This window comes from Mesoplodon densirostris, chromosome 2, assembly GCF_025265405.1.
Source record: "Mesoplodon densirostris isolate mMesDen1 chromosome 2, mMesDen1 primary haplotype, whole genome shotgun sequence".
Taxonomy (NCBI): Eukaryota; Metazoa; Chordata; class Mammalia; order Artiodactyla; family Ziphiidae; genus Mesoplodon; species Mesoplodon densirostris.
Genome location: NC_082662.1, coordinates 98,796,176 through 98,815,722, shown reverse-complemented (window position 1 = coordinate 98,815,722; position 19,547 = coordinate 98,796,176). Strand labels below are relative to the sequence as shown.

The 19,547-nt window shown below is 50.5% G+C and overlaps 2 protein-coding genes across 5 annotated transcripts; both read left to right on the top strand.

Annotated features, from left to right (window-relative positions):
• Window positions 1-1,032: 1,032 nt before the first annotated feature.
• On the top strand, window positions 1,033-11,232 carry EPS8L3 (EPS8 like 3). The gene is given in 19 exon segments (XM_060086344.1): window positions 1,033-1,063; window positions 1,222-1,286; window positions 3,019-3,177; window positions 3,463-3,612; window positions 3,703-3,758; window positions 4,174-4,313; window positions 4,401-4,516; window positions 4,781-4,901; window positions 4,987-5,048; window positions 5,276-5,350; window positions 5,671-5,819; window positions 8,771-8,852; window positions 9,102-9,136; window positions 9,617-9,800; window positions 9,986-10,114; window positions 10,419-10,492; window positions 10,784-10,911; window positions 11,163-11,174; window positions 11,177-11,232. Coding segments are annotated over 19 exon segments (1,824 nt in total).
• Window positions 11,233-13,584: 2,352 nt separating this feature from the next.
• LOC132481442 (glutathione S-transferase Mu 3) lies at window positions 13,585-17,575 on the top strand. Of its 4 annotated transcripts, XM_060086306.1 has the most exons (8): window positions 13,670-13,685; window positions 14,073-14,148; window positions 14,489-14,604; window positions 15,625-15,706; window positions 15,784-15,884; window positions 16,783-16,878; window positions 16,968-17,078; window positions 17,378-17,575. In XM_060086306.1, the coding sequence occupies exons 3-8, from the start codon at window positions 14,521-14,523 to the stop codon at window positions 17,474-17,476; spliced, it is 573 nt and encodes a 190-aa protein (XP_059942289.1). In that variant the 5' UTR covers window positions 13,670-13,685; window positions 14,073-14,148; window positions 14,489-14,520; the 3' UTR covers window positions 17,477-17,575. The 4 variants fall into 4 exon arrangements, with proteins under 4 accessions (XP_059942307.1, XP_059942289.1, XP_059942297.1 ...); XM_060086324.1 differs by lacking the exon at window positions 14,489-14,604 and having other exon boundaries at window positions 13,585-13,685; XM_060086314.1 differs by lacking the exons at window positions 13,670-13,685; window positions 14,073-14,148 and adding an exon at window positions 14,150-14,230.
• Window positions 17,576-19,547: the final 1,972 nt, after the last annotated feature.

The window sequence follows — 19,547 nt, the reverse complement described above, 5'->3', positions numbered from 1 at the left end:
ATTGTAAATGCCATGATGAACACAGGGGTGAGTATTTCATATTCTTTGGATAAATACCCAGAAGTGAGATTGCTGGATCATATGGTAGTTCTATTCTTCATTTTTTGAGGAGTCTCCATATCGTTTTACACAGTGGCTGCACCATTTTACATTCCTACCAACAGTGCACGAGGGTTCCCTTTTCTTCACTTCTTTACCAACTCTTTTTTCTCTCTTGCCTTTTTGTTAATAGCCATTCTGACAGGTGTGAGGTGATACCTCATTGTGATTTTGACTTGCATTTCTCTAATAATTAGTGATGTTAAACATCTTTTCATGTGCCTGTTGGCTAACTGTATGTCTTCTTTGGAAAAATATCTATTCCCTTGAGCTGGAATTTAAAGGGTTGTGTGGGAAGGGACTCTGAGAAGAGGGTTCAGAGAATGGAAAGGCAAAGAGACAGAAGATTTAGTAAGACATTCAGGAAAGTGCAGATCACTGACACATCCTACAGAGCCCCATCATAAACGTGCATACAAATGCATGTGCATACACACTCACATACACCCCTCCTGAGTGGGTCCCCAGCATAAGAGCCAACATTGGCCTCCTCCTAATTTGAGGAATTGAAACAGGCTTGGACAAGAGGCTTGCTTTGGCAGGGAAGGCTGCTGACCCTAATTCCTTCCCTCCAGAAGCTAGGCACACCCATCTGGCATCTTTTACACTCAGGCCCAGAATGGGATCTGGTCCCAACTTCCTGTCCACCCAGCTTTCCTGAGCCCATTGGAATGAGCTTTACTGGCCAAATAATGGGAAGCTGGGAGCCTGCCTGGGGGCCTCCAAGGCCCAGCCAAGACGGAGGGCTCTTCAGCAGAGGGTACGTCTGGAGAAGGATCCAGAAAGACCTGTGGTCCAAGCCTCAGACCCGGGTCAGGGATGGGCTGCAACAGCTGTCCCACCGAGCTCCGCCCCGGTCTCCCTCTCCCCAGCCCTGATTGCTGTCTCTTCCGTTCATTTTGGCTTCTAGGGAGTCATCTCAGCAGCATCAACATGTCCCGGCCCAGCAGCAGAGCCATTTACTGTAAGCTGTCCCTCCAGTGCCCTCTCCCCTTCCCTCCCACTGAGCTCCCTGAACCCCCTGCCTTCCATTGCCTCCCTCGCCATGCTGACCAACCCCTATTGCTGTATATGTCTCACCCCCTTCTTCTGCCCCCACGCCCTTGCTTTGGGCCACGGCAGTGCACCGGAAGGAGTACTTGCAGAATCTCACCTCAGAGCCCACCCACCTGCAGCTCAGGGTGGAGGTGAGTAACCAGGGGGCCCCAGACAGTTTCCTGATTCAACCCAAGTTTTCCCGTGTGTCCACCGCCCTGACAAAAAAACAGACATCTGAGATAAGTCTCTGCCACAGAAGCCAATGGCCTGACCCAGTCAGAGCGGGTGGGCTCGGGTCCAGCAAGCCTAACTGAGCATCTGCTAAATGTGGGGAAGGAAGATGGGCAGGGAAGGCCAGGCTAGAGGTTGAGGTGGTGGACATCCTATCCCCGGGCAGGAACAAGCAGCAGACGGATGGGTCAGGAGGCACCTGCCACCACCCCATCCCTGCCTGTCTCCCAGTCCACCCCCTGCCCCAGGAAACTGCTCTCTGCCCAGGATCTGGCACAGCTGGAGGAAGGAATGTGTGAGGTTAGCAGTCCCTGTGTGAGGACTTGAAAGGACCACTGCCTGAGAGTGGAGCTTTCTGGGCTTGAGCTCTCCGGGCAGGCCTGCGCAGCTTAGAGCCTACAATGGAAGCTCTGGCCCCGCGTGGGAAGACAACAGTGCTCTGCCACATCTAATTGCCTGGAGAGTGGCTGACACCACAGCAAAAGCTCAGGCTGGAAGGGTGTGGCAGAGAAGAGAAGACACCAGGTCAGGGTGAAGGTCTGGGGTAGAAACCACCCCTGGGCAGCAGCAGATTTAGGGGCCCCCGGAGAAGAAGCAGCGAAGGATGCTGGAGCAACCGTGTGGAGGCTCCAGAGGGCGGCAGAGGTCAGGGCCCCCAAGCCAGCTGGGTTGGGCCCAGGAGCACTGGGCTTCATGGAGGGATGGGGGTTAGGAACTGGCTTCGGTTAGGTCTAGCAGGCAAGAGGAGGCATGTCCAGGATGCCAGAGCTCATGATGTCAGAGCTCCTGATGTCAGAGCTCCTGAATATGCCAGCCATGTGAACTGGGAGAGGAGCTGGGAGCTATGCAGAGGGCAGCGTGGTAGGATGAAGGAGCAGGAGGCAGACAACCTCCCTCTAAACAAGGGCCTGGAGAGGAGGGTGAGGGGCAGGACTGTGACTTGTGAAGGCAATGTTTGGATAGGAGAAGGGAGGGGTCTCCTCAAGGATAAAAACACTGCTGGAATGATCAGACTAGCAGTGGGGCAAGGGCCTGAGTGGAGACAGAGGTCAGTATGGACCTCTCTGGGCAAGAATCAGGGAGAAGGGGGGCTTGACTTCTTCCTGAGAGACTGGGAGGTGATGGATTAGCAGAAGTGGAACGTGCCTTCTGGGCATGAGGAACAGCATGAGAAAAGGCATGGAGACAGGAACGCTAGGTCAGGGAGGAGATGGACCAGGCTGGGATGGTGATTTCAAAAACGGCAAAGGAAGCCGGGGACAGAATTTGAGCATCCTATATATATCCCACCCAGAGAAGTCCAGACTTATTTGTTGGGTAGCTGAAGCCCACATCTACCACAATCTAGCCCCCTCAGCTGGCCTGGACTGTTAAAGGCCATGACCGTCCTTCCTCCAGAGTCCTAAACCCCCTCCTGCAGCCCATCAGACCCTGACTTGGGGGCCCCATCCTAGCCTGACTGCCTCTGGCCATCACACTGGCCCTTGAAGTTTGCTTTATAGGGATTGCCTGGCACTCCCCAACAAGGACGCCAGGGACATGTCTTCCCCCTCTGCTGCCTTTCCCCCACACCCCAGCCCTGCACATTCCCACCTGTGATCCCCTTCTCCAAACCTTCTCCCAGTCCTGCATCTCCTCCTCTCCCCTCAGCACCTGCTGACATGTAAGCTGGGGACGCAGAGAGTCCAGGAGCCCAAGGATGTCCTGCAAAAGCTGCAGGAAATGGATGCTCAGGGCCAGGTGTGGAGCCAGGACTTGCTCCTGCAGGTCAGGGATGGCTGGCTCCAGCTGCTGGACATCGAGACAAAGGTCAGCCTCCCACCATTCCCCGCAAGGGATCATAGCTGACCCAGGCCATGGGAAAGCAAGCACCAGGCATGAACACCATCGATGCATGTCCCACATGGCAACCACCCCTCCCCATACACAATACATACCCAGAACTAGGAAGAAATGGGGGACAGAGGCATAGGGATCAGGGGAGACGATCCCCCATCCCAGACCACCAGAAGGGTGGAGCAACCCAGGTCAGGAGCTCCCAGGAGTCAGCCTGGCTCTCAGTGACCTCACAGCTGACCTCTCTGCCTGGCCCAGGAGGAACTGGAATCTTACCGCCTGGACAGAATCAAGGCCATGGACGTGGCACTCAACACCTGCTCCTACAACTCTGTCCTGTCCATCACTGCACAGGATTCAGGCCTGCGAGTCACTAACACTCTGCTTTTCCAGTGCCAGGACGTGGGGGTGAGTAGGTGTGGAATCCAACAACCATCACCCCCTCCCACTCCTCCCCGACCCCCCATCCCCAGCCTGTCTGACTGCTGCTTCCTGCAGGCAGAGCGACTGAAGACCAGCCTGCAGAAGGCTCTGGAGGAGGAGCTAGAGCAAAGGTAGGCAGCCTCTGCCCCAGCTCACCTGCAGGACCTCAGAGCTCAGGTCTGGGTGGGCCAGGCCCTGCCCCACATCTGGGGGAGCCCAGGAACCTTTGGCCCAATAACATAGGCATTGACCTGGGGAGGGGCCAGGCTGAAATAGGGCACAGATGGGCATGGGGAAGGGGCTGGGGCGGGGCCCAGTGAACACTGGAGGCTGGCCTCGGAGGCTGACGTGGGACGAACTGGTCCCAGAGAGCAGGCAGATGAGGCAGGGGAGAGTCAGGGAAGTGTTCAGATGGAGACCAAGGCGCAGGGCTGGTCGGGCTCCTGGAGAGAGGGAGTGGTACCCTCGGGTCCTGGGGCAGAAGGGTGGGCAGTGCTTCTGTCCCAAGAACCTTGTCAAAGCTGTGTCCCCACCATGTGCTCACAGACCCCGATGCGGAGCCCTTCCCCCAGGTCAGGACAGATGCAGGGGGTCTCTTCTGGAAAGGCCGATCCCTAAGGAGCAGGTACCTCCTCTGGAGTGCAGACCCCCTCCAGAACAGCACCACTGGATGACCCCAGAGCACAGTAAGTTTGGGCGTGGGGGCCAGTGGGAGGAGAGGATTCCCATCAAAGATCAAAGAAGTTCTGGACCATGGTTCCCATCCATCGCAGATACACCACCATCCCCAAGGCCCCTGCCACACCACTCCAGCATCCAAAAGTCAAGTGCCTTCACTTTGCCTCCTTCGAGGAGGTCCCCATCCCCCGGGGACCCAGAATGGGATAAGGTAACTGCAGATTGTCTTGGGCTCGTTGAGGATTTTTGGTCCTGGCCCAAGGGAGAACACCAGTCATCTCCCTCAACCCCAAGGAGCCAGGTGCCGGGATGACCAAGGCAGGGCCTGGGCTGAGGAGGGACACGGAGCCTTGGTCAGAACCTGGGCTGGGCCTGAGGCTCAGGCTTGTGGTAGGAGGTGGAGGGGGGGGTCAGGGTTGGGAGTTCCAGGGTGGGCCTAACTGCCCACTCAGGCCATGGGTTGTTTGGGGTCCAGGAGGTGCTGAACCACGTCCTAAGAGACATCGAGCTATTCATGGGAAAGCTGAAGGAGGCCCAGTCAAACACCAGTCATAAGAAGAAGAGACAGGGGAAGAAAAAGATAAAGCATCAGGGGGGTGAGTGCTGAGGGCCAGGGGAGAGGAGTGGGGGGAGAGCCCTGGAATGATCTGCGACCCGCCACCTTCCCACTTCTCTCTATAGGGATAACAGAGGCACATTACATCGACTGCTTCCAGAAGATCAAGTACAGCTTCAACCTCCTGGTATGTGGCTCCCTACAAGTTCCCCAGCCCTTCCCCCAACCCCACCTCAGCAGTCCCCTCCTCTCTTGTCTCATGGACATCCCAAGCTTCTCCAGCTTCTGCCCACTCTTGGGACTTCTGGAGAAATGCCAGGCTCCCCATCAAGGCCCAGAACAATGGGGCCCTGGGGTCCTGGTGAAGGTAGGGTGGGAGGAAGGGTGGTAACAGGCTTCGCCCTGTGTCCTCAGGGAAAGCTGGCCATGATGCTGCAGGATACAAGCGCCCCTGATTTCGTACACCTCCTCTTCCAAACTCTGAACTCCGTGAGTCGGGGGAGGACAGGGTGGTGCAGAGGGACATGCTGAAGTTAAGATGAGACAGAGGCCGGGGTGGGAGGTAGGGGGCAGAGGGAGTCTGTGGATCTGCCCCTCGCTCACCCCAGCACGTTCTTCTCCTTGACCCCAAGACACCATCCCCACTATGCACTGTCCTTGACCCCAAGGACACCAGTGGGGGCAGGAAGGCGCAGGCCTGGGGCAACGTGGTACTGCAAAAGTGGGAAGCCAGGGACCCCGGACCCTTCCCCACTCCTGTCTGGCCCTGCAAGAGCCCAGGCTTCCTGAAACCTCCTGTCCCTCCCCAGATCCTGAAGCAGTGTCCTGAGCCTGGCCTAGCAGCCCAAGTGATCTCACCCCTCCTCACCACCAAGGCCATTGATCTGCTGCAGTCCTGTCTAAGCCCACCTGAGAGTAACCTCTGGAAGGGGCTGGGCATAGCCTGGACCACCAGCCAGTAAGTGACGACAAAGCCTGAATGAATCAGAGGCAAGGGACGTGGGGGCATAGGGCAGGACACACAGGGCAGGAGGTGGCAGGCTCTACATTGTGTCTTAAAACAAACAGAAATTCTGTACCCATTCTTCCCACTCCCCAGGCCCTGGTAACCTCTATTCTATGAAATATCTCAAAACAAATTGAAGACTCTACCTGGAGTGTCCAACTTTTAATTAGGCTAAGTACAAACAATGAAAACAAAACAAAACCACCACTTACCATCACCCACCACTGAAGGAAAGCATTATTTCAGAAAAAAGAACAATTCTTCCCAAGGAAAGAGAGTTGGCAACCTTCTACTAAAATTTTTCTCATTTTTGTCAAGGACAAAATGAAAACTCTGTCTCAAGTCCTGCCCAGATTTTAACAATTACTGACGTAAGAGATGCTGCAAATGTAACATCAATAAGAGTTGCAACCCACCAGCCAAGGAGCTAAGAGAGAAAGAGATATTCCACGCATGTGGAACCGTGAGATGGGCAGTTGGGCGGCAAGGCCAAATTGATGAGAGCTGTGGGGAGGGGAGGATGAAACCAGCTTGGATATGCTGAGCTGAGGTGTCAGTGGAACCTTCGCAGAGACAGGGTGGCCTGGGCTTTGGGGGAGAGGTCTGACCTGGCTACAAGAGTTTGAGAACAGTCAGTACAGAAGTGATAGTTGGGGCCACCTGGAGGTAAGCACTGCAGTGGGAGCCCCAGAGCTCACCTTAACAAGCATGGTCTGCTCTCCCCATGAGAGAAGGGCCTGAGGAAACTTCAAGGTGGTGAAAGGAAACAGGGTTAAGGAGGCAAAGAGAAATTCCAGAGAGTTAAAAGGAGAAACAAAGAAGCAGAAACATGAAATCCAAGAGAGAAGAGGGTTGGGTTTTTTTATATAAATTTATTTATTTATTTTTGTCTGCGTTGAGTCTTCCTTGCTGCGTGGGCTTTCTCTAGTTGCGGCGAGCAGGGGATACTCTTCGTTGTGGTGCGCGGGCTTCTCATTGCGGTGGCTTCTCTTGTTGCGGAGCACGGGCTCTAGGCACACGGGCTCAGTAGTTGTGGCTTGCAGGCTTTAGGGCGCAGGCTCAGTAGTTGTGGTGCACGGGCTTAGATGCTCCACGGCATGTGGGATCTTTCCGGACCAGGGATCGAACCCGTGTCCCCTGCATTGGCAGGCGGATTCTTAACCACTGTGCCAACAGGGAAGTCCAAGAAGAGGGTTTTAGAAAGAGAAATCAACTGGGGAAAAAAACAGTGGTTCTAGGATTCTTTTTGCCTAATGAGCTGGGTTTTTTTTTCCAATTCAGCCCCATTAAAGGATTTTTGTGTCCAATTCATCTAAAGACATAAATTATAACTTAATGTAATCAATTTCTTTTATTGTGGTAGAATATACATAGGATAAAAGTTAAACTATTTTTAAGTGTATAATTCAATGCCGTTAAGTACATTAACAATGTTGTACAACCATCACCACTATCCATTTCCAGAAATTTTTCAGCATCCCAAACAGAAACTCTGTACCCATTAAACAATCAACCAAAACTGTACCCATTCCTCTCTTTCCCCAGCCCCTGGTAACCCCTATTCTATTTTCTGTCTCTGTTTATTACTTTAAATATAAAATTAAGTCAGATGTGGCCTAAGATGTTTTCTCATTTCTTTAAGTAACCAAAAATGGACGAATGAATGAAATGAAAGACAGAAACACAGAAAATAGAATAACTAAAGAGTTGTAAAAACTCTCAAAATAGTTAAATTTCAGGTAAATTCTATTCAGGTTATTTGATTTTAGGCAAATTGACCCAAAACTATAAATAACACTAAATTGTGTGGTAATCCAGAAGGATATAGACCATACAAGGCCATTGGATCTGGCAGTCAGGAGATTATCAGGACTTTAGAAGAACTAGTTTCAACAGAGCAATGGCAGAGGTAAAAGTCAGGTTGCAAGGCATAATGAAAGAACCAGAGGTAAGAAAATGTAGGCAGGGCATATGGACACATCCTCAAAAAACTGGACAAAGATAAGATAATAGAATGACAGCTTAAAAGGCACAGTAACAGAGTCAAGGGAAGACTTGAGCATGTTTTTAGGACAAAGAAAAGGAGCCAATAAAAAAGATTCAGAAGGGGGAATAATTTACTTGTCCCCGTTGAATAAATTAGCCGCCTCCTGTGTCCCATGCACTGTACTATGGACACAGCTCTCAAGGAGTTCAATGTAAGTAAGAAACACAGACACGTGAGAATCATGTGCAATTCAGCGTGAGAGGAGCAATTCTCCAGGGTGTCTGGAGTTCAGCAGCAGTGCAAAGAGGAAGCATTCACCTCTGCCTCCGAGAGGTAGGGAGGGGACTTCCTCGAAGAGGGGACTTGGCATTCCCCAGGCCGGCAAGCAGAGCATGACTGGAGACCACCAACAGCGCTGCTCCTCCTGCATGCTAGGCAAAATGGGTGAGGGGGAGGCTGAGCGGCTCATACCAGCTCCCACCCTAGAGCCAGCCAGAGTGCTGTGCTGTGATCACAAGGCAGAGTTCCACATACTAACCTGCTAGAAAGAAAGACATCTGCTGCTGAGAACTATAACCAGTTAGACCCCGCGGGGGTCTTCCAGCCCTAACGCTCTGTGGTTCTACCACTTTCATTCAAAACCCCCATCAGTGAGATAAAGTACTCATCTCTTCTGGTGTTGATATGCCTGCACTTTCACGGGCAGAGGTGAGGCTGGCCCATGGATACCTGCACTGTGGGATTTGTACATGCTTAGCTGTTCGCTCCTATGTGGGTGTCCTGGGGCCTTTGATCAGTTCATGTGGGCCACATCCTCCACTACCTAGAAGATTCCCCAGGCTAGGCCCTGTCATCTCCGCCCTCTCCACATCCCACAGCCTGGCACAGAGTGGACTCAGCCTTGTTCTTTCCCCAGGGCCAACTGGACAGGCAGTGAGCCCCTGCCCTACCAACCCACATTCTATGATGGTTGGCAGCTTCCAGAACCTTCCTACCAGGTAAGGGGAGCTTGGCACAGAGTCCTATTCAAAGCCCTAGTCTCTGGCTGGTTTCCACTATCTCAGTCCAAACCATGGTCACGTGAGGCCTAAGTGGTAGGTGGGTTCTGTGTGGTGGGCAGACAGGTGAGGGGATATGAGGCAGCTGTGTGCAGGTGGGTCTGTGGTCTGTGGTCTGTGGTCTCACACCCCACCTCCCTACCACCACTCTGGCTGACATCCTGCTCTTACTATGTTCTGCCCCTACAGGCACCTTCAAGAAACCAAGACTCTACTTCCCTCCGGTATGCCCTGGGTTTAGTCAGGACCATATGGTTCTGGGGAGGGATCTGTGGATTCTGCATGTCACTGACCTCTGGGTTCTCTTTTAGCCAGGCACGTACACATACAGGCACATCCCTCCCCTACCTTGGGTGAAGAGGCAGTTTTTTACCTTCCTAGGCTCCAACCCCTTCTTCTTTCAATACTCCCCACACATACCTCTGATTTCCCAGAGCTTGAGTATTAAGTGCTCAAAGGAGAGCTCAGATACAGAAAATTCCAATGCTGGAAGAGTCTTGAGAAATCAACATTTCAGACCCCTTCTGCTTATAGAAAACCACACCCCAAGCCCACCTAACAAGGACCTGCCCTCAAAATCTGTGGAAGCCCAAAATTCACCATTAGACTCCAAGGGGGAGATATCTGGGGCTCTGGGGCTGAGACAGGGGCCCCGTCTCTGAGGCCCCACTCTCCGGCCATCCTGACTCTGTCTCCGGGGGTAGTGAGGAAAGCCCTAGGTTAGGGAGCAACTCGCACTTTGCTCAAGAGGAGACACACAACCACGGACCCCACCCTGTGCCCTCCAGACCCGGACCTGTCGAGCCAGCCCTGAAAATGCAAGTCCTATATGAGTTTGAAGCTAGGAACCCACGGGAACTGACTGTGGTCCAGGGAGAGGTACTGGAGGTGAGGCATGGGCTTGAGCTGATAAAAGGAGGTGGTGGTTGGTGGGAGCTACTGGGAGCATGGCGTGGGTGGCCTAGAGAGGGAGAGGGAAGGTGGGGAAGGGCCAGAAGGGAGAAAGCCTGGTGGGGGAGGGGCAAGGCTGGTCGGACAGAGGCTCAGGTCACCACTGGAGTGACTCTTGGCAGGTTCTGGACCAGAGTAAGCAGTGGTGGCTGGTGAAGAATGAAGTGGGACAGAGCGGCTATATCCCCAGCAACATCCTGGAGCCCCTGCAGTCGGGGTTCCCTGGAAGCAAGAGCAAGTCGCCCCCTTGGGTACTACCCAGCCTAGACTATTCAGAAGCTATAAAGCCTGAGTCAGAGGTGGGGGCAGGGAGGATCCAGTGACAAGTGGAGGAGATGGTCCTGGTTCAACTTAATCAGTATTATCACACGCTTACTGTATCCTGAGTTTATTCGTGGGACCAGAGCAGAGAACAAGCCTTGTGCCTATCAGACAATCGAACCATGGAGTGGGACAAGTGATCTGATGGAAGCCCAGAGAAGGGAACCAGATGATGGTGGCTGTAGGTGGCTCTGAGATGAGATGGCCTCTGACCCCCACTTCCCCTGATTCTAGGCTCCAGGGCTTCGACTTAGCTCAAGGCCTGAGGAGGTCACAGCCTGGTTGCAGGCAGAGAACTTCTCCACTGTGTGAGTGCCAAGTCCCATGGCTTTACCTCTGTAAAGGGCTCAGATGATAATCAGGCACCCCTCCCATCACAAGAGTCTCTTCCAGGGCACTTCTCCCCTCAACCTCAGGAGCTATGATATTAGTTTCAGCCAATATGTTTATCTTACTCCCTGGCCTCCAGATACCCTTTCTGTGAATTCTTCTGTCACCCCAGTCTCCAAACCCAAACAGCCGCTCCTCCACACAGACACCCAGGCCCAGTCCTTCCGCCCCACCACTGACAGTTTCTGCTGTTTCTGTTTCCAGCACAGTGAAGACTCTCGGGTGCATGACGGGGCGCCAGCTGCTTCACATGAGACCTGGGGAGCTACAGATGCTGTGTCCCCAGGAGGCCCCACAGGTCCTGGCACGGCTGGAAGCTGTCAGAAGGATGCTGGGGGTGAGGCCACCCTGGGATCCTGAGCCCCGCTGGAAATGTGGGATGATCCCTGAGTGAGAGTGTCAGGTGGACAAGCCAGCAGCCCCAACCCTGGGGTGGCACTCAATGTGTCAGGTCTGGCCACAGGACAGTCCCCCAGGGGCTTGAGTTCACGTGCTCAGGCATGCCTTGAAGCTCCTAGCTGATTGTTGGCATCAGCTCTGGGGTCCCTCACCTGCCACCAGCCTCACCTCAACCTTTTCTTTCCTCAGATGAACCCTTAGGCGCAACTCAAACACCTCCAAGACCGAGACTTTCTCACAAGCAAGATGGTGGATCTGATAACTCTTTAGAGCCCCGAGAATTCTTCTTTCAGGCCCCCAGGTTGCAGAGAACCCCACACCCCAGCTCACACAGCAAAGAAGATGAGCAAGCCCAGAGGTTGAGACAAATGGTGCCCCTTCTTGCTGTGTTGAGAGCTCTCCCCAGTTGCCACCTATTTATTGCATCTCTTTCCTGAGCCTGGAGCACTTAAGCCTAGGTTTGTCAGGACTCTGTTTAGCTCCCCTCCTCCCCAATAAAAGTATCTTCAAGCCTGTCATGCGCCTCCCTTGCAGCTTCCTCTGGCCCTGACGGAGGCCAAAGGCAGAGAGTCAGGAAGAGCTGGGACACTGGGCATGAAACAGCAGCAGCCCTTACATCCATCACTGGGTCAGACTGTTTGAATGTGAGTGGGAATTCACTGGAGCTGAGCCAGAATTTGAGAATTATGGTCCAAGCTCTCCTTACTTTCTAAACAAACTCCAAAATAAGGCTATCCTTGACATCTTTATCCTTCTGTGTACATTTCTTCCAGTATATTCCAAGGCACCCAGCACAGTTGAGGGCACAACACTTCACAGGAGCAAGGAGTACCGGGGCTGACAGTGGTAGGTTTTGATCAACCATATTGGCTGATAATCCAGAGACGCACTAAAAAAGCATGTCAGGTGGTCCACGCTCTACTTGGCAACTTTCTCTTCTAATACTTTTGTCCCCTCCTGTTGGGTGAGCTGACTTTGAGCCCCCTCCCCAGCTTGTCTCTTTAGTGGCAGAGCATAGGGAACACTGGACTGGAACATTGGACTGCCTGTGTGAACTCTGGCAAGTCGTTTCACTCTCTGGCTTCCTTTTCTCTCAAACGTTAAGTGAAGAGCCTGGACTGTCTGTGGCTTCTAATATTTAGTATACATAGCCTTCTTTAATCTCAGAACTGTCACAGACTGCCCTCCCTACAAAACAGAGGTTGTACTTTCATTGATTTAGTCTACAAGCCTTTAGATAAGGCTTGATGTACTTATGGATTAAGGGTCCTTAAGATGTTCCCTTAGTCTCTCTTAATTGAATTTGTCCATGATCCTAACCCTGCCAGAATATTGTATTTTTCGACTGCCTATGTCATCCCCTCAAGTTCCTGGCCTCCGAAAATCATCTCTCTTAGATGGTAACACTGAATAAGAATGCAAACATTTTCCCTCACAAAACAGAACAAAAGTGAGACCCTTAAGGTTTGACTTTCAAGGGCAAAAGTTAACCAGAAAAGTTAATTTGGGGGAACGGGGAGAGGAGATATTGACACATTGCCTTCTGGGGTTTCATGGAGCTGAAGGAGTCCTAGAAACAGGGAAACCCTCCAGAACCAGATTAAAAAACTATGCTCCCCACGTTTCCCAGCAAGGACTGAGATGAGGTGAGACTGTCTGGACATCCAAGCACAAAGGAACTAGCACAAATTGGGCTGACAGACCTAGGTTTGAATCCCAGGCCACCCATGGAAACTTGAACCTAGGAAGGCAACTCACCCAACCTCTCCAGGCCTCGATAATCTTAATGGGCATGAAACCTACTTCACAAAGTTGTTGTGAAGCTTAAATTGCATAAATTAGTAACATACGTGAAATACCTAGACTATTGATTAGCATATCATAGGTGCTCCCCAAGTGTTAGTCTTATACCCAAGTTAATTTGTGACTGGCCTGTTACCTTAGGAGGAGAAATCCAGGCATTATAAATGCGTCTGTCCCAATGTGTTTGTACTTTTTTCCTTTCTTCTTTTAGTGAACTGTCCTTTTAAAAAGTCTCATCTTTGCTTCAGCCAAATGAAGGGGGAAATGTTGAGTTCCCAAACCCAGGCTAGGGGTTCTTAGAACACAGGGGCTCTGTGTTCTAAGTGGCTGTGCTGTAGACGCCAGGCCAGACACCTAACGAGCAGCTCTGAACTCCTCCCCATCCACCCTCAATGCACATGCCAAAGATAGAGATTCCCTGGTGGTCAGTCTCAGTCGCCTCCTGGTTCTTGCCCACCTCCCTCCAAACCCCCCATACCCGCTAGATAAATATTTATGGCATGAATCGCACTCTCCCGGCGTAACCAGGGCCCTCACCGCCTAGGCTGTTAGGGCTCCTCCCACCCTAATTGGCACTAGTAAACAAACACAGTTCGGCTTCACGCGTGGAGAATGCAGAGACCCAAACCCAGGTCCGGGTCACTCTCCTCCCCTGCCTAGCCCGGGGATGGTCCGCCCCCAACCCCAGGGCCTGCAGAAGTCGCGCCTGCGCGCGGCCAGGCGGACACTCGGAGGGAGGGGAAGACGACGGTGGGGGCGGAGTCAGGCGCGCACGTTGGTGCCACCTACTTACGTCCGGTATAAAGCCCCTCCCGTTGGCCATCTACCCCCAGTCCGCGAAGGCACGCACGCAGTATTGAAATGTCGTCGAAGTCGACCATGATTCTGGGTTACTGGGATATTCGCGGGGTGAGTGCCGTCTCAATTGCCAAGCCGCTCGGTCTGGTAGACGGACGCGGAGGTGGCCGTGGGCTCCCGGTCAGTGGTCTCCGAGAGAAGGGGTTCTACTCGGGGGCCAAACCTCCTACGCCGCGACGCTTAACGCAGCGCGGCCGGCCCCAGCCGAGCTCCCGGGCCGCGGAGGCCGACCCCTGCCCCGCCTCTGGACACGCTGGCGTGGGGGAGAGGGGCTGAGGGCAGCAAGCCCAGTGGGGTAGGTCTCAGGAGCCGCTTAACTACTCCCTCGGCGGGATGCAGCGTTTGGGCAACCCGGAGGCGGGGGCATTGGCGGGCGGGGTTTGGGGGGTGCCGCTGGGAGCTGTGCAGATGCTGACGGGGAGCTTTTTTACTCCCCAGCTGGCGCATGCCATCCGCATGCTCCTGGAGTTCACGGATACAGCCTAAGAAGAGAAAAGATACACGTGCGGGGAAGGTAATGCCCCTCTGGGTGCCAGTGCGACGCCACGCTAAGCCGAGCAGGCCCTCCAACTGTCCCTGTATTCTTCTGCCCTGAGGTTGGCATCACGACGAGGTCGGGTGGGACTTCTGCCCCAATCACCTGGGAACTCTCTGCTGTGTCCTGTGTGAGGAGACAGCTGGGGATTCTCCCTCTGCCATAGCCCAACCATGTCTTAACACTTTATGAGTAATGGTTAATCTTTGGGGGCCTAGGTATGTGAGGTATTGGAATTAGGGTGTGTCTTTAGATCTTTCCACTCTCCTCAGGTCGGATATTAAGGAGGTTGGATCCCACTTCATTCTCTCTCTTACAGCTCCGGACTATGATAAAAGCCAGTGGCTGGATATGAAATTCAAACTAGACCTGGACTTTCTTAACGTAGGTGGCTTTAGGAGAAGAGGGGACAGAAACAGAAGAGAAGGCCTTCAAGTATATCCTTGCTCCTTTCCTCTCTATTCTAGGGGGATCTAGAATATGGGCTCTTAACCTGGATAGAATAGATAGAATTCAGGGGTCCTTGAACTTAGATGGAGAAAAAATTACATTTTCATTTCCACTAACTAGTAACTAAAAGTTAACAATTCCTTCTGTTGTGAGTATAGGCAATCAGTGACCTTGATTATTAGCCATACCTGTGACTTTGTCACTAGTAGAAAATGGATATTTTTGTATTATATTAATGTGTTGCAGATATTATAAATAAATATTATTTACACTTATCATATTTTGAAAGTATGATAGTTATTACCTCTTGTTATTTAATGCATTCATAGGCACATATTACTCTTACAGTTTTGTTCTTTTAATATTATATAAATCGTGTAAATATATGTAATTTGCTTTATGCATTTAAAAACCTTATTCTAAGAAAGGGTCCAGGGCTTCCCAGGCGGCGCAGTGGTTAAGAATCCGCCTGTCAATGCAGGGGACATGGGTTCGAGCCCTGGTCTGGGAAGATCCCACATGCCACAGAGCAAGTAAGCCCGTGGGCCACAACTACTGAGGCTGTGCTCTAGAGCCCATGTGCCACAACTACTGAAGCCCACACGCCTAGAGCCTGTGCTCCACAGCAAGAGAAGTCACCGCAATGAGAAACCCACACACTGCAACGAAGAGTAGCCCCCTCTAGACACAACTAAGGAAAGCCTGCGTGCAGCAATGAAGACCCAATGCAGCCAAAAATAAATAATAAAAAAGGGTCCTTGGCGTGCACATACACACACACGCACACACACGCACACGCACACACACACACACACAGATTAAGCACCCCTGTCTAGAATCAGGTGCGGACCCAGTTACTAACTTTTACTTACTCTCTTCTTTCTCCTGACACAGCATCTTCTCTCTACTGTTCACTTCCCTGCAAGTCTTATCTTTCCCAGGAGAGAGAGGCAGGTAGGCAAGAGAGAGTCGGGTTGTTTATTTGGGCTTTCCTTTTCCTTCCAGCTGCCCTATCTCATAGACGGTAAGAACAAGATCACCCAGAGCAACGCCATCTTGCGCTATATCGCCCGCAAGCACAATATGTGTGAGTGGGGTAGGGCTGGTGAGGTGAGGGCTGCTCACCTGGGGGTGGATAAGGCCAAATGACAGTTTGGCCTACAGGTGGTGAGACTGAAGAAGAAAAGATTCGAGTGGACATGATGGAGAACCAAATAATGGATTTTCGCATGCAGCTGATACAACTCTGCTACAACCCTGACCACGTGAGTTTCCTTAGCAGGAAGGCATCAAGAAAAAGTGAATTGGTACAGCCACTATGGAGAACAGTATGGAGGTTCCTTAAAAAACTACAAATAGAACTACCATATGACCCAGCAATCCCACTACTGGGCATATACCCTGAGAAAACCATAATTCAAAAAGAGTCATGTACCAAAATGTTCCTTGCAGCTCTATTTACAATAGCCCGGAGATGGAAACAACCTAAGTGTCCATCATCGGATGAATGGATAAAGAAGATGTGGCACATATATACGATGGAATATTACTCAGCCATAAAAAGAAACGAAATTGAGCTATTTGTAATGAGGTGGATGGACCTAGAGTCTGTCATACAGAGTGAAGTAAGTCAGAAAGAGAAAGACAAATACCGTATGCTAACACATATATATGGAATTTAAGAAAAAAAATGTCATGAAGAACCTAGAGATAAGACAGGAATAAAGACACAGACCTACTAGAGAATGGACTTGAGGATGTGGGGAGGGGGAAGGGTAAGCTGTGACAAAGCGAGAGAGTGGCATGGACATATATACACTACCAAATGTAAAATAGATAGCTAGTGGGAAGCAGCCGCATAGCACAGGGAGATCAGCTCTGTGCTTTGTGACCACCTAGAAGGGTGGGATAGGGAGGGTGGGAGGGAGGGACAGGCAAGAGGGAAGAGATGTGGGAACATATGTATATGTATAGCTGATTCACTTTGTTATAAAGCAGCAACTAACACACCATTGTAAAGCAATTATACTCCAATAAAGATGTAAAAAAAAAAAAAAAGAAAAAAAAGAAAAAGGAGCATTGAGGAACCCAAATGTTAATTCTGCTCCATTCGCATGCAGATGATGACAGCTATTCTCACTTTCCCTTTTACTTCTCTCCCAGGAAAAACTGAAGCCTCAGTACTTGGAACAGCTACCTGGACAACTGAAACAGTTCTCCTTGTTCCTGGGGGAATACTCATGGTTTGCAGGAGAAAAGGTAGGAAGAAAGGAAAAGGAGGGTATCCCTTTCTATCTCTGCAGGTGTTAATGAACTCCCCAGACCTGATGATCTTATCGTCCCTCTAGCTCACCTTTGTGGATTTCCTCACCTATGATGTGTTAGATCAGAACCATATCTTTGAGCCCAAGTGCCTGGATGAATTTCCAAATCTGAAGGCTTTCATGTGCCGTTTTGAGGTGATGCTCCCTGCACCTTTCTCTTACAAAAACAGACTCCCCCGGGCCCCGAGGGACCCCATTGTGGTAGATTCTTACCCAACATCAGCTTTTGCCTAAAGGGATCAAGGTTGGACACCTCTAAGCCTTTAAGTCTTGGGAAGGCCCTGGCTTCTATACCTTGAAGGCACTGTCTACAAGAAATGGCAGGGGTGAGGGGCTTGTGGGTGGAGTCAGGCAGCATGTGAGTGTTGCTGTTTTGGAATGGGTCTTTTGGCTGGGTTAGAGTCTTTATAAGGTTTGGTGTGCTTTCCCTTCAGGCCTTGGAGAAAATAGCTGCCTACATGCAGTCTGACCGCTTCCTTAAGATGCCCATCAACAACAAGATGGCCCAGTGGGGCAACAAGAGAATATGCTGAGCAGGAGGCATACTTGCACTGCTTGTTTTGTTCCATCCTGTCCCTAGGGGACCTGTACTTTCTCTGCTCTGCTCTTTTCAATAAATAGCACTGAGGCTACTGGTGTCCAGCTGGATGTCTCTTGGGAGTAAAGGCCAAAGGAGCGTAAGGACATGTTATTTCAATCACTGCAATGTTGACATTCCCCCACCCCACACCTGAGTTCAAGGGCTAGAGGTTCTTGACTAGCCCTTCAAAGTACTAGAAATAAAGGTGAGATTGCACAGCTGTAGATGACAAGTGTGTTAAATGAGACTAGAGCCCCTGTGAAGACCTGGTGAGGATAAGTAAAACTGTGGGGTACTATGAACTCAACAGAACTGGAGTTCAGAAACAGACCCTTATATATGTGATAAAGATGATATTTCAAACTGGTAGACTAACCAATATGTAGGACTGGGACAGTTACTTAGCAATTAAAAATAATAGACCCTGGCTTCCCTGGTGGCGCAGTGGTTGAGAGTCCGCCTGCCGAAGCAGGGGACATGGGTTAGTGCCCTGGTCCAGGAAGATCCCACATGCCGTGGAGCGGCTGGGCCCGTGAGCCATGGCCGCTGAGCCTGTGCGTCCGGAGCCTGTGCTCTACAACGGGAGAGGTCACAACAGTGAGAGGCCCGCGTACCGCAAAAAAAAAAAAAAAAAAAAAAATAGACCCTGGGCTTCCCTGGTGGTGCAGTGGTTAAGAATCCGCCTGCCAGTGCAGGGGACATGGATCCGAGCCCTGGTCCGGGAAGATCCCACATTCCGCGGAGCAACTAAGCCCGTGTGCCACAACTACTGAGCCTGCTCTCTAGAGCCCGTGAGCCACAACTACTGAGCTCACACGCTGCATCTCTTGAAGCCTGTGCATTCTAGAGCCTGTGCTCCGCAACAAGAGAAGCCACCGCAATGAGAACCCTGAGCACCGCAACAAAGAGTAGCCCCCACTCGCCACAGCTAGAGAGAGGTCGTGCGCAGCAACGAAGACCCAACGCAGCCAAAAATAATATATAAATAAAAATAAATTTATTAAAAATAATAATAATAGACCCATACTTCATACCATTCACTGAAATTAAGTCATCTGGAGTTTAAGGCCCAATGTTAAACACAAAGCTCTAGAAGTATTAATGAAAATGTATGAACGTTTGTGATCATAGGGTAGGAAACATTTCTCTAAGACATTTTAAAAAGCTATAAAGGGAAAGATTTACAAATTCAACATTATTCCACATAAAAATTTTTTGTTACAAAATGAAATGACAAGTGAGATAAAGGACCAGTATAAAGACTATGTAAAGAACTCTTATTAAGGCAACTCAGGTTTTTTTTTTAATTGAATATAGTTCCCTATGCTATGCAGTAAGTCCTTACTGTTTATTTTATATATACTAGTGAGTGTCTGTTAATCCCAAACTCCTAATTTATCCCCTGCCACCACCTTTCCCTTTTGGTAACCATAAGTTTATTTTCTATGTCTGTGAGTCTGTTTCTGTTTTGTAAACATGTTCATTTGTATCTTTTTTAGATTCTACATATAAATGATACGTGTCTTTGACTGACTTGCTTTACTTCATATGATAATCTCTAGGTCCATCCATGTTGCTGCAAATGGTATTATTTCATTCTTTTTTATGGCTGAGTAATATTCTATTGTGTCTATATACGACATCTTCTTTATCCATTCATCTTTCAGTGGACATTTAGGTTGCTTCCATGTCTTAGCTGTTGTAAATAGTGCTGCTATGAACATTGGGGTGCATCTATCTTTTTGAATTAGAGTTTTCGTCTTTTCTGGATATATGCCCAGGAGTGGGATTGCTGGATCATATGGTAACTTTATTTTTAGTTTTTTGAGGAACCTTCGTACTGTTCTCTATAGAGGCTGCACCAATTTACATTCCCACCTTCAGTGTAGGAGGGTTCCCTCTTCTCCACATCCTCGCCAGCATTTATTATTTGTGGACTTTTTGAAGATGGCCATTATGACTGGTGTGAGGTGATACCTCATTGTGGAGGCAACTCAGTTTTTTAGAAATGGACAAATATCTAT

What these genes read in the sequence shown, in the direction of transcription:
- LOC132481442 (XM_060086306.1), top strand. Translation starts at nt 14,521, where the DNA reads ATGAAATTCAAACTAGACCTGGACTTTCTTAACGTAGGTGGCTTTAGG. An exon ending in CGCCCGCAAGCACAATATGT is followed by an intron (nt 15,707 to 15,783) that starts GTGAGTGGGGTA and finishes TTTGGCCTACAG; the next exon opens with GTGGTGAGACTGAAGAAGAA. An exon ending in TCTGCTACAACCCTGACCAC is followed by an intron (nt 15,885 to 16,782) that starts GTGAGTTTCCTT and finishes CTTCTCTCCCAG; the next exon opens with GAAAAACTGAAGCCTCAGTA.